Here is a 15,287-nt window from a genome sequence, read left to right on the forward strand (position 1 = left end):
AATTTTATAGAAACAACTTTCTACTATAAGGTATTGTTATTGAAATGTATAATATATATTACTAATAGCATTATTTCATATAAATACAAATCATCTGTGTTATGCCGTATAATTCAATATTTATATCCATTATTATACGTCAAATTACAAAGAAGTATCGTCTGGAATACTATTTTTCGTACCGTAAAAATATTATCATGAATTGACATAGATAATAATAATGGCTTGTCAGCATACAAATGCACCTGAAAAATTAAGTATAAAATGCAGTCTATTCATGAAATTGTCAAACAGCAAAATGTATTCCAAAGCTATCGTGTCCCTTGCTTTCCTAGCTATAGCGATTGCTAATGGTAAGTCAATTTCCTCGATTTATGTGATATACGTACAATTTATAATTAATTTTATTTAAAAAATGGATCTCTAAGGCATTATAAATGTTTTCTTATTAAAAAGTTTTTAATTTATTAAATAAAAAAAAATAATAACTAAATTATTGTATTGTTATACAAATTACAGAGCAAATAGCAAAATTTTGTTTTTAATATAAAATTATTTTCTAAAATGATATTTCATAAAGAACTGACTTTGATGTGATATAATCAACTTCTCCACAAATGTGTTTTCTTAAACACTAATAATTTGAATTGTAGTGCAACCCCAAATCGACGTCCAGATGCCTATCAGCCCACGTTCTACTCCGTTCGAGACTCGTGTGGTTGGAGGTTCCGGAGCACCAGCAGGACGTTATCCATTCATAGTTTCTCTTCAAAGAGGCGGAGAACACTTTTGCGGAGGATCCATCTACAACGAAGGAACAATTTTAACAGCAGCACATTGTGTTGACAAAATTAGGAATCCAGCTGTTCTTACTGTCAGAGCTGGAAAGAATATTCTTTACACTCGGGAAGCTTCTGAACAAGCAGTTGGTGTGCAAAGAATACACATACATGAAAATTATAGAGGGTAAGCAAAACACGATAAAAATAAGAACAATTCAATTAATTCGTATTCAAATAATATTTGTATAATATGTCAGACATCGATGTTGCATTTACAATTAAATTTAACCATATTTAGAGATAATCTAGAATATATTAACTTTTGCATCAATAATAATCAGCAGTTATATTTATAGAATAAACGTACAAAAATCAAAATTACTACTACTAATATGTAATATTGCAACATTATTTGTCATTAATATCGTGATTAGCTAGACTTAATGTTATTATTATACAGAAAATTATATGTGATATTAGTAATACTGTACATATATTAGGAAATTGTATTTTAATATCTAATGAGACAAGTAAATTATATTTTGTTTTGATATACACATGTATTTTACTAATTCAGCAGATTACCAGTATTTTTTTTACAAATATTACCTTTTTTTTAGTCACGTTAGCATAAACACATATCTTTTTAAAATTGTATAATTAATAATTATATATAATTTTCTTTATAATGACCTATAATATATATTTTTAAATTTTAAGTGAGGTTCTCCCATATGACGTTGCTGTACTTAAGCTTGCATCTCCATTGAAGTGGACAAATATGGTACAACCCATCGAATTAGCACCTCCAGGAAGTGATCCAACTGGCGTGGCTTGGCTTTGTGGATGGGGCTCTACCTCGACTACTAATGTTCCAATAATGCCAACTAAACTTCAACATGTTCAGATGGAGTACGTCGATCGCGTAACTTGCGACAGGGCCCTCAGTAGATCGATGGGAATTTCTCGTTCTAGTGTTGATGAAACCAATGTTTGCACTGGGCCATTGAACAAACAAATTTCTGGATGCAACGTATGTGTCAGATATTTAATAAATTCAGTGAATGGATAGTAGCATTGTTGGCAATTGATGTAACAATTACATGAATCCTTTTTAATATATTTCCAGGGTGATTCCGGTGGTCCACTTGTCTCCTATGTAGGAGGAAAACCGTATCAAACTGGAATTGTATCCTGGGGTATTAATCCGTGTGGTTACCCAGGCGCGCCATCCGTATTCACTAGAGTATCTAGTTATAATAATTGGATTATACAAAAAGCTCGAAATTGATGATGGCAATATTGACGATATATGATTGTATAATACTAAATAAGAAATTACATATTATTTAACATAAAATAAATATTTAGCAAACATTGAAAGCAATGTTATTTTACTTCTATCCTCCCAAAGGTTGCAAGTAATGCGCTATTTGTTATGTCGTTACCGTCATAAGTTACTTTTTTCGGTAACAAATAGGTAACTACGTTACATTTTCTTCGGAGTAGCGTTCATGGTAACGAAGTGACATTTTTGGGGTAATGGTAACGATTTCACTGGTTACTTTTATCGTTACTTTATCTCTATCTACGTAAAAGTTTTATTCGTAATTAAAGCTATAGAAAAAAGAGATTCGACGTTAAAGGAATTGGTCTGATTGGCTCTCGTAATCACGTAATCACAACGCCCTTTTTCACATTGTATTCACAGTTCACACTTACATATAGGTTGCATTCTAGTTTCACCCATTATATGCATTGATGTATCATTTTATCTTTCATTAATATTCGGTGAACGATAAGGATAAAGTAATGTATCATTACGCACTATGCGTGAAACGGAACACACTTATAGGTTAACATGTATTGACTATAGTGATGAGACCAGCGAGATTCTACGTGAGATTCTATCCTAATAAATATAAATAATATTTTATATTGTATGTATATATTAATTAATAATTACATTGAATATACAGAACATTCTTGGCAAAAGAATTGCAACCTATCAAAATATGTATACCTCATTTACAATACATTTATCATAGATCTTTACTTTGGGAATTTGTCTTTAAACAATTATTTTGTTTATGAATTTATTTTCGACTCTTTAAACAATTAACGGATTTATTACAATAAAATTCAATAGTTCTATTTATAGCATAAATGTATAACAATCGAAACTACTATTAGTAATGTATTATGTAGCTGACATTGATATTAACACCGTGATTTCAGCGTTAATACTGAGGAATAGAAATTTATATCTGATATTAGAAATATATGTGTTATTAGAAAAATATATTTTGAATAAGTAATGACGCATAAATTTTTGTTTTTGACATTTATTATGAGATGACATGTATTATTCTACTAATTTTGCAGATTACTAGCAAATTTTGCTTATTACTGAATAAATTGTTAAATATTGTAGGTTTAATTTTATTTGTTTAAAATTAATTATTTTGATTAAAATAAAAAACATGTACTAGTATGAGCCTTCCAAGCGGTACGATAGCTCTATGAATGTACCACCAACAGTAATCCTAGTCCCTAATACTAACACATTAATGCAAACACGTCTTATTTTTCAAAATGTATAATTAATAAGTATTACATAAATTTATATACATATATATATGTATAGCAATATATATTTTCTAATTTTTGGTGATGTTAATCCATATGATATTGCTTTGCTATTAAATTGCTCCTTTATTAAATTAAAATTGAACAATAACGTACAATCTATCGTATATCGTATTAGCACCACCAAACAATGAACCAACTAGAAAGGCATAGCTTTGTGGATAGGGATTCACCTCAACTAACATTTTTCCCAAAATGTCAGAAAAATTTCAATATGTTCAGATGGAGTATATCGATCGCACAACTTGCGACAAAGTTGTCAGTGATCTAACGGGGCCTTCTCCTTTTTCTATTCACGAAACTAATATATGCACAAGATCATTGAGCAAACCAATTCTCGAAGACAATATATGTGCCAGATATTAAGAAAATTCAATGAATGATTGTTGCAATATTGATAATTAATGTAGCAATTTAATGTACCATTTTTTATATTCTTTTAGATTCCGGTGGTTTACTAATCTCGTACGAAGAAAAATCGGTACTAACTAGAATTGAGATTTTATATCATATATTACTTCAAACGCCATCCGTATACCCTATCCAGTTTCAATAACTGGACTTCGCAGAAAAATAGTAATTATAATCTGTTAACGATGACAATATTGATGACTTATAAATGTATAATACTGAATCGTTACATTACATAATACAAAATAAATATCAATCATAAATTTTGAAGTAATGTTCTTTTATTCCTATCTCCCCCCCCCCATATAATACAAAAGTTAAACAGAAATTTTATTGGATAAACAAAACATTTATGACCAAAGACATTGTCATTCTTATATTTAATGTATTTAACATATAATAAACTTTATTTTCTGTAATATACGTATAGTTTCAATGCTCAGTGAGAAATGATTAGTTGAAGAGACGTCAAAAATCCACATCCAGAAAACTACTTTTCGATTGAGAATGTGAAAAATTTAATGTTTTTGTATTACTTTTGTTTAAATGATTATAATATTTATTTTAAGTCTTTACCGCGTTTATTTAGTTATCTATGTATGTGGAATTTTATTTTATTTTAAAACGGAAATTGTAATCTATCATAATAAATCTTATTTACAATACTTTCATTGTAGACTTTATTTGGGAATTTGTCTTCAAACAATTATTTTGTTCATAAATTTGCATTGGATTTTTTAACAATTATCCTTTTAATTTTTAAATTAAGTTCAGGATTAGAAATTGTATAAAAATAATACGATATCATTATAGTTACTTTTTATAAAAATAATACTTTTTTGTTACATTTTGATCATGTAAAGTATTATATTTAAAAATTACACTATTTAATAAGCAATTTTATTATTGAAATCAGTACAAAAATTCTGAATTGATCTCTATATAGCAAATTTTTCTCTATACTAAACTTATATCTAATAAATTTATAAATCTTTATATTAATACTTTTACTCTTTAATACTCATATATGCTTATCTTTATTATTATCACTTATTCTAATTTAGCAAGTTCAGATGTAATACATTAATTGTACTTTTTGCGACAATGTCATCAGTCGACAGAATCATCTCTTTTTCCAATTCATAAAACCAATACCTGTATTGAGCAATTGAACGATGAAATCCTCGCATGTATCTTATAATTAGTGTTATGTAAATTTAATAAGTGACTTTGTTATTAGATTTGTTACTGCCTATTAATAGAGCAATTTAATGTATTGAGTTTTTAATACACTTTTAGGATAATTCTTGCCATACATTAATCTCATAAAAAGGTAACACATTTTTATTACGTTCATTATTTATTTCTTATTGTACATACCAGCAATAGAATTTGTAATTACTTAATTAATTAAAGAATGTTATAACTTTACAACTTATTAAAATACATTTTCTATGCAATTATATTTTCAATCAGTTTAAAATGCTGTTAAACAATGTTAATGCGAATGTAACTTATAAAAAAATAAATTTGGTAATAAAATATTACTGTTATATGTTCTCGTCTTATGTGTAATTTGTTTTGTCTCTTTTAAAAAATTTGTTTACTTTAAAGTTAAATCATTATCAAATTATTCCTTATTAATTACTATACACATTTTCTAACATTTCTTGTGTTTTATTTAGATATCTTTATTTTTAATAATAGGCATTATTTCTGTAACAAAAATTAATTAAGTTTAATGCCTAAATAAATTAAATTTTAAATATTAAATAAAAATAATAACACTTTTTCATCCTTTATAAGTGCTGTAAATTCATGTACTTACGTATTTTGTATCAGTATACCTAATTTTATAGAAGCAATTTTCTACTATAAAATATTGTTATGGAGATGTACAATATATACGACTAATGGTATTGTTTTGTATAGGTATAAATCATCTGTTTTATGCCGTATATAGCTCAATATTTATATTAATTAATGTATGTCAAGTTATAAAGAAGTATCGTCTGGAATACAATTTTTCGTATCGTAAAAATGTTATGATTAATTGTTGTAGATACTGATGGCTTGTCAGCGTACAGATGCGCCTGACGAAACAAGTATAAAATGCAGCCAATTTACGGGATTGTCATCAAACAGCAAAATGTATTCCAAAGCTATCGTGTCCTTTGCTTTCCTGGCCATGGCGATCGCTGATAGTAAGTCGATTTTCTCGATTTATACATATAATTATCGTACAGCTTGTACACAGTTTTGCTTAAAAAATAGTCACTAAAATGCTACAAAAAATTTCTCCTATTAATTAAAAAGTTTTAAATTTATTAAATAAGTAATAACTAAATTATTGTATATTGTTGTACAAATTACAGAGCAAATAGCAAAGTTTTGTTTCTAATTAAAAATCTTTTTCTATAATAATATTTCATAAAGAGCGAACTTTGATGTGCTATCATCGACATCTTGCATAAATGTTTTCTTAAACACTATTAATTTAAATTGTAGTACGAATCGGCCACAATATGCCACGTGTTCAGCTGCCTCATACTCGTAATTTTGAGACTCGTGTGGTTGGAGGTTCCCCAGCACCAGTTGGACAATACAAATTTATAGTTTCCCTTCAATATAAAGGCTTACACTTTTGCGGCGGATCCATTTTAAACAAAGATGTCATTATAACTGCAGCACATTGTGTTAACGCAATTCCTAATTTAAGTGATACTACCGTCGTGGCTGGAAAGTACAGTCTTAAGATTAAAGAGACTACCGAACAGACAGTCAATGTGTCGAAAACAGTCGTACATCTCAAATATAGAGGGTAAGCAGAACGTTGAAAGCAGTAATTACACAAACAATTAAACGACATGGCAGAATAAGCATGTCAAATCTGCCCCCGCGCCAATCGAGCTCAAATTGGTATCACTAGATACTTCTGAGATGTAAAACTTCCCCAAATTAACCTTGAAATTGCATTTTTTTGGGAGTTATGGAGGGGGAAAGCGAAATCAAAAGTGTTTTTTTTCGAAAACGACTGTACCAATTTTAATGAAAAAAATATATGTTTTAAACATCGTTCAGATAAGTTGAAGAAAATTTTTTGAAATTTTTACGATGTAAACAAACCATTAAAAAAATGTTTTAATCCTTTAGGAATTTTTGTTGTTGATATTTTTGAGTGACCACTCTTATACTTCATGAAAATAATCTGTAGACTCTCAACTTTAACATATATTTTTTTTAAATCGTTCGAAGTGGTGGAACATGGTTAAAAAAATCAATCATTCGCTCAACGCCATGCCGACTGGGCGGTCGCGGTCCCGGCGCACCGCGGCGCTTGGCGGCTGTTGCCATAGAACTATATACTAACCTTGTTGCTGTGTTGCAATGTTTAATACACATTTATTCAATGAACATTATAATATATAATATAACATATTTCCATTAAGGATGTCTGCAGTTAGCCTATGAAACTTATAGTTCCCGGAGTTTACCATGCACGAGGAGGTTGCAGTACGTTTTTAAACTCCATATTTTCGGAGTGTTTTTTAACGTGAGTCCCCTCGCCTCTCACATCCACACAACAGAAGAGAATTAATTAATTCTTAATCATCGTCACTATCACTTTCAATGACAGGAATGGAATTATCTTCTTAAATATATCGCTGAGTATTTCTGCCGGTTTAAAATTTTTCGATAATTACCTTGCGTAAGATAAATAATATATTATTGAGGGAATATGGGAGCAACAACTAATTGTTGATCTGCCAACGGTGCCTCCTGGATACCGGGCGAACTCCAGGAGTACATAGCCAAGCCCCGGGCATTCGCGGCTCTGCCCGGGTGAGATCGCGCGACCGCGGTACTCGTGGGAATAAAATGGATGACACGAATATAAACGAAAACAATGATTTTAATAAAGTCCTCTCGGGGGTGGCTTCCTTAGGAAGCGAACAACTAGAGGAGGTAAAAACAGAGAGTGCGGGTCCACCTAAGACTCGCATTCGCTACAGCGGTGCTGCAAGGCGCCGCCACAATAAGGAGAAGGCGAGGGCTGAGAAAGCTATCTCTCCTCCTCCTTCAGATACCCCTACTCCGCCGGGCGGGGAGGGTGGTGCGGTGGTGGGCACGCAGATGCGTGCCAGGCCGGTGAATCAAACGCCTAGCCCGGCGAAGAATCGTCCGAGCAAGAGACCCAAGGTCACTGACCAAGTGGCGTATGCCCGGGCGATTACGGGCATGATAAGGATGGCATTCGTTCCAGAAGGCTATCCTGAGAAAAAACTGGGTGCCAGTGAGGTGAAGGAGATCAGGCGACTGGTCAGGGCGCGCATCCTCGAACTTCCCGAGGACGGGCTAGCGCCCACCTTCATCGGCACCTGGGAGAGGGATGGCGCAGTTATTTTCAAGCACTCACAACACTAGGGGTAACTAACCAAGTAACCCTAGTATGGGTCCCTGGACATCAGGGGATACCTGGAAATGAGGGAGCGGACGAGCTGGCAAAGCAGGGTACCGAAAAGATCTCTGCTGAAAGGATCGTCGGAGTCCCATTTTCAGCAGGAACAAAAACAATCAAAGAGTGGCTTGAACGGGAGCATTCGAACTCCTGGAAGGGGGCAGAGGGCTGTAAACGAGCCAAACAACTCATGAGATCTCCAAATCCAGCAAGAACCAGAGAGTTGCTGGCTATGGGAAAGGCTAAACTGAGAAGTGGCATAGGCCTACTGACAGGTCACTTGCCCCTCAGAGCACATCTATTCAATCTAGGACTAGCGGAGCAGAAAGAATGCCGGCTATGTGGAGAAGAAGGCGAGGACAACCTGCACTTATTGTGCCGATCCCCTGCACTCGCTTGCAAAAGATACAAATCCTGGGGACATATGTTTATGACACCCAAGGATTTTGAAAATGCGAAGGTTAGCAGTCTAATAAGTCTGGTAAGTGACACGAGGCTGGGCTTGACTGAATGACCTACGGAATAAGCAGGGAGCGACATAGGAACCCCACGGATCTAGGTCGCGTTAGTAGGCTAATAAAGCCCACCTGCAATTATTACTATTACTACTACTATCTGAACGATGTTTACAACATATATTTTTTTCATTAAAATTAGTACAGTCGTTTTCGAAAAAAAACACTTTTTTGATTTCGCTTTCCCCCTCCATAACTCCAAAAAAATGCAATTTCAAGGCTAATATTTGGGGAAGTTTTACATCTCAGAAGTACCGAACTAATGATACCAATTTGAGCTCGATTGGTGCGGGGGCAGATTTGACATGCTTATTCCGCTATGCCCTTTATTTATATTTAAGTAATATCTGTTCAATTTGTAATTAATATTATGTTTATAACTTATTTTTAATAGCATATATAGGGATAATCTTGAACATAATAGCTCTTGCATCAGTAACGAACAGTAGTTCTATTTGTAAAATAAATGTACAATGATGGAAACTACTGTTGACATTGTAATGTCGCATTATTGATATCAATATCGTGATTAGCACTGATTTCTTATAATTAAACTCACTCAAGTGTGACACTCCGATTTTAAGTTTTTAGTACGTTGTTCTCTAGACAAAAATAAGCGACGCGTATTTTTTTATACGTAACCATACGCACTTTTAAGCGGTGAAAAACACCTCTTTGAAAAAAATCGGTTTTTCTCTTACGAAACAAACATCTTCGAAACTATAAGACATAGAAAAAAAATTTTACAATGAAAATTGAATGGTTTTAAGAGTACTTTAAAACTATAATAAGAAAACTATAATTAAAAAACATTTTTAAAATATTTATTTATAATGAGTAATTTATTTATAAAAAATAATTTTTTTAATTACATTTCTAAAGTACTCTTGAAGCCATTCAATTTTTATTATAGAAATTTTTTCTTCTTCTTATAGTTTCGAAGACATTCGCTTAGAAAGAGAAAAACCGATTTTTTCAAAGGAGTATTTTACTCCTTAAAAATACGTATGAGCACGTATAAAAAAATACATGTCGCTTATTTTTGTCTGGAGAACAATATATTAAAAACTCATCAAAATTGGAGTGTCATACTTGGGTAGGTTTACTTGTTAGAATATTAAAAAACTATATCTAATATTAGAAGTATGATATTAGAAAGCTATATCTCAAATAAGTAATGATATATGCAAATTATATTTTATCATTTATTGTCATATACACGTGTATTCAATTAATTCTGTAGATTAATACTATTTTTTCGCTAATACTACAACCGTCTTTATAGTATTAACACGTTAGCTCAAATATTTTTTTTAATTATATAATTACATATGTGTATGTGTGTGTGTGTGTATGTGTAGGTATTACAATATACATTTTCTAATTTTCAGTGAAGTTGGCCCGAATGACATTGCTTTGCTTAAGCTTGCATCCCCATTGAAATTGAACAATGACGTACAGGCTATCGCATTACCACAAGCAAACAGTGAACCAACTGGAGTGGCATGGCTTAGTGGATGGGGCTCTATCTCGAGTATTAATTCTCCAGTAATGCCATCTAAACTTCAACATGTTCAGATGCAGTTCCTCGATCACATAGCTTGCGACAAAGTCATGACTAAATTTTTGGGATTTCCTTCTCCTGTTGATGAAACCAATATATGTACTTCGCCAGGGAAGAAACCACTTTCCGCATGCAGCGTAAGTGCCAGACGTTCAGTAAATTTAGTTAATAAAATAATAACTTTGTTATTCTTTATTAATGTAGCAATTTAATGTATTGCTTTTAATATATTTTTAGGGTGATTCCGGCGGTCCACTTATCTCGATTGACGGAGGAAAACAAATACTTCAGGGAATAGTATCTTGGGGTGTTGTACCATGTGGTGTCCTAAACTTGCCATCCGTATATGTTAAGGTATCCCATTTCATTTCTTGGATTGAACAGAACATCAAAAATTGACGAAGGCAATATTAACGATGTATGAATGTATAATACTGAATAACGAATTATTACACATTATTTAACGTGTAAAATAAATATCCAGCATAAATTAAAATTAATGTTCTTTTTCTTATTATCCTACATAATACAAAAACTAAACATGAATTTTATGAGATAAACATTTGTGACAAAAGACATTGTTATTCTCATTTATTTTATTAATTTTATTTAATAGATAACAATAACAAATTTTTTAAAAATACCTACATCTATTTTAATGATCATTCAGAAATGATTAGTTGAAAAGACGTCAAATATTTAACTAATACCTATAATTAACTTCAGCTTTATCTCAAATAAAAAGAACATTATCTTTTTCAAATGATCTGTATTAAACAATAAACCATTAAATTAGATTATTTATATAATCTAACACAAATAAATAAAAAACTGTCGAATAAGGTAATTAAAATTGACAGTCAATTTAATTCGTAATTCTATCCCAATTTCAGTTTATAATTGCATTTTCGACAATAATAATCCTCAAATAGTTCATACATACAAGGTGTTCATTTGAAAACTTTCCAGCTGATTATCTCGAAAAATATAAAAAATACAAATTAACACGTTAAATATTAACACATTAAATGACGTTATTTAAAAAAAGTTACATAATTCCATTTAAAAAATTAAAGGTGACCTTCACGTAACCTTCAGAGGACTATCCAAGATCAAATCGATGGCACCACCTTATGTCCCCCTTCAAGTCAAACAATTTTTGTCTGAAACATTTTTTCGATAAACGCCTTCTTTCTGAAATAACCGCGTGGAAGTTTTAAAATGGGACACCCATTATAATATTAGAATAAATTATCAGATTTAGATTTTAATTTGTAATTTGACTCTTATTCGCCCTATTTAACGTGTTAATTATTATTATATAAAAGAGTCCTTCAAATCTTCAATTCATTTATAAAAAATACAAAAAAACGTTAAAACATGTATTCCATAATTTCGAGGGGGAAAGAGAATGGCACCCTCAATTCTTTATTTGGGTGGCATTTTCAACGTCATTTGAAGGTCAAATTAATTTTTTTATATGGAAATGTATATTTTTTTATTACAGGATCTTATTCTACGTAAAAAAACAAGTAACTTCTGTAGGAAACATTTTTTTGTTTGATCACTATTTTAGGAGATATTTAAGAAAATATCAAGGCATAGTTACTGCATAAAATTTCATTATTTATTATAACAAACGTTTAAAATGTTCTCCGTTGTTTGCTAAACAATAATAAAGGCGATTCTGGAACTCTGAATGAACATTTGGAAAGTATTTGCTGGAATAGCTCTACATTCCTATACAATTTTTTGACGTAAATCGTTAATTGATATTTTCCGGTGATTAAAGTTCCTCATTTAACAACAATTCGCCATTTTCATCTTTTTGATTTTCAAGACTTTCAGTTATAAGTGCATCTCAAGAGGCGGTCTCCCAGCATCAATTCGTCTGGACATAATTATTTCTAGCTTACCTGCATTATCATCACCATACAGTTTGACCATATTTCGAGGCATTAGAGCTGTTTCACATATATAACATGGTATTCGCAATCTATTAACCATTTTCTGCAAACACAAATACTCATGTAAGGGAAAGAAAATGGTTTTCTTAGGCCACCGAGGCTTTACAGGTGCTGCGGTAAAAGTTTACACACGCATCACAATACCCAATTAATCACTACGGTTGTTAACATACTGTGAAATAATAAATATATATTCTAGACAATAAAAACATGTTTTTTTTATATACCAATAAAATATTTATACTGTATATTAGAAGGCAATATGTAGCAATATGTTACTTTTCATAATAATCGATATGAAGCCGATATCGCCCTTTGAACTCCAATATCTCAGAACTTGTTGATTCTAGGACCACGTGCCCATTGAGACTTTTGATCAGGACACCATAAACTACAACATACTAAATTTTCAGCCATTTTGACCGAAAGTACTTTCTCATAAGAAACGTGCGGGGTCCTTTTTTGCGGGGACATTTTCTCCAAAATGCCAGAAAAATTTCAATAAGTTCAGATGGAGTATCGATCGCACAACTTGCGACAAAGTTGTCAATGATCTAACAGGGCCTTCTCCTTCTTCTATTCATGAAACTAATTTATGCACAAGATCATTGAACAAACCAATTCCCGAAGACAACATATGTGCCAGATATTAAGAAAATTCAATGAATGATTGTAGCAATATTGGCAATTAATATAGCATTTTAATGTACCATTTTTAATATACTTTTTGATTCCGGTGGTTTACTAACCTCGTACGAAGAAAAATCAGTACTAACTAGAATTGAGATTTTATATCATATATTACTTCAAACGCCATCCGTATACCCTATCCAGTTTCAATAATTGGACTTCGCAGAAAAATAGTAATTAATAATTTGTTAACGATGGCAATATTGATGACTTATAAATGTATAGATAATACTGAATCGTTACATTACATATTACTTAATACAAAATAAATATCCATCATAAATTTCAAGTAATGTTCTTTTATTCCTATCTGCCCCCTCCTCATATAATATAAAAGTTAAACAGAAATTTTACTGGATAAACAAGACATTCGTGATCAAAGACATTGTCATTCTTATTTTGTATTTAACAGATGATAATCTTTATTTTCTGAAATATACGTATAGTTTCAATGCTCATTGAGAAATGAATAGATGAAGAGACGTCAAAAATCCACATCCAGAAAACTACTTTTCGATTGAGAATGTGAAAAATTTAATGTTTTTGTATTACTTTATTTAAATGATTATAATATTTATTTTAAGTTTTTACCGCGTTTATTTAGTTATCTGTGTATGTGGAATTTTATTTTATTTTAAAACGGAAATTGTAATCTATCGTAATAAATCTTATTTACAATACCTTCATTGTAGACTTTTTTTGGGAATTTGTCTTCAAACAATTATTTTGTTCATAAATTTGCATTGGACTTTTTAACAATTAATTATCTTACATTAATTCTTAAATTAAGTTCAGGATTAGAAACCGTATAAAAATAGTACCATATCATTATAATTACTTTTTATAAATTTTTTGTTATTTTTGATCATGTAAAGTATTATATTTAAAAATTACATTATTTAATAAGGAATGTTAATATTTAAATCACTACTAAAATTATGATTTGGTCTCTATATAGCAAATTTTTCTCTGTACTAAACTTATATCTAATAAATTTATAAATCTTTATATGAATATTTTTACTAATATAAAATAAATGGAGTTCTCGAGCTTTAAAACAAAAATAATAAATGTAAACTTAATTAGCGAGCAATTGAGAGCTAAGAATAAAGCAGTTATTCATGCGTATAATAAACAAATGTATTTAATCAAAAACAATATTACATTGCATTCGCAAAAAATTTCGCAAAATTTCTATGTTTCTGTTCCATTCGAGTTATCATCAGCGATGTCAAACAATGGATACATTATTCACATCAGTGAGGTTCGAATGAGCAGCCAGAAGAGCCTCTTTAATTCGATATTTTTGAGAAACATTAATGCCAATTAACCTTAGAGTTAAGTGTGTCACTGAAGGTTGGCATACAACATGATTGAATTAATAAAATTATAAAATAAAAAATATATTAAATTCTTTGAAAAAGTACTCACCAGCTGCAAACTCTGATCATACATAACGCAAGAGGAAAAAATTAATATTTTTACCTTTTATAATACTCGTAATGGTTATTTTTATTATCAAATAAATTAATTCGGTAATATTTATATGTAATGCATTAATTATGCCATTTCCGATAATGTCGTCAATCATCTGACAGAATTTTCTTTCTTCTCCATTTCATAAAACTAATATCTGTATTGGACGATAAATTTTCCGCATGCAGCGTAAGTGTCAACGTACAATAAATGCATTAATTAACAGTGATTTTATTACCGCCATTAATATATATAGCAATTTAATGTATTAAGTTTCTAATACATTTTTAAGTTGATAATGATGCTTCATTAATTTCACATTTTTATCCCTTGTTTATCTATTGTATGAGCCAATATAATAGAACTTTTGCAACTTAACTAATTAAAGAGTGTTTCAACATTACAACTTAAATAATTTTTATATTTAATTGTAGTACCAATTAGTTTAAATATGATTTAGTAATATTAAAACAAATAAGAAATATTATAAATTCTGTAACAATAATACTTATTACATTTTATTGTTATATTCCCGTTTCTCGTGTAATTTATTTTAGTTCGTGACTTCTTCAAAAATTTAGTTTACTTTAAAGTTAAATTATTATCAGAATTCTTGAATTATACTTTGTTAATTTTTATAAGCATTCCGTAACATCATGTATGTTTTATTTGGATATTTTTGTTTCTGTTAATACGCACTATCTCTATAACACAAAAATTAACTAAGCTATTAAATAAATTAAATTTTAAATATTAAATGTAGATAATAATACA

The 15,287-nt window shown here is 30.4% G+C and overlaps 1 protein-coding gene across 1 annotated transcript; it reads left to right on the forward strand.

Annotated features, from left to right (window-relative positions):
* The first annotated feature begins 299 nt into the window (after positions 1-299).
* Positions 300-10,872, forward strand: LOC108783060 (transmembrane protease serine 9-like). Its single transcript, XM_018551508.1, has 8 exons — positions 300-353; positions 654-966; positions 1,503-1,815; positions 1,912-2,061; positions 5,905-6,046; positions 6,351-6,663; positions 10,208-10,517; positions 10,618-10,872. Exons 2-8 carry the CDS (start codon positions 677-679, stop codon positions 10,777-10,779), a joined length of 1,680 nt encoding a protein of 559 aa, XP_018407010.1. The 5' UTR covers positions 300-353; positions 654-676; the 3' UTR covers positions 10,780-10,872.
* The last annotated feature ends 4,415 nt before the right edge of the window (positions 10,873-15,287 follow it).

The sequence above is a fragment of the Cyphomyrmex costatus genome, unplaced genomic scaffold (genome assembly GCF_001594065.2).
Source record: "Cyphomyrmex costatus isolate MS0001 unplaced genomic scaffold, Ccosl1.0 scaffold141, whole genome shotgun sequence".
NCBI classification, from domain to species: domain Eukaryota; kingdom Metazoa; phylum Arthropoda; class Insecta; order Hymenoptera; family Formicidae; genus Cyphomyrmex; species Cyphomyrmex costatus.

Bases quoted from the DNA above. Each gene is read 5' to 3' on its own strand.
- LOC108783060 (XM_018551508.1), top strand. From the start codon at position 677: ATGCCTATCAGCCCACGTTCTACTCCGTTCGAGACTCGTGTGGTTGGA. The intron at 967-1,502 runs GTAAGCAAAACA...TTAAATTTTAAG, and splicing joins ATACATGAAAATTATAGAGG to TGAGGTTCTCCCATATGACG. The intron at 1,816-1,911 runs GTATGTGTCAGA...ATATATTTCCAG, and splicing joins AACAAATTTCTGGATGCAAC to GGTGATTCCGGTGGTCCACT.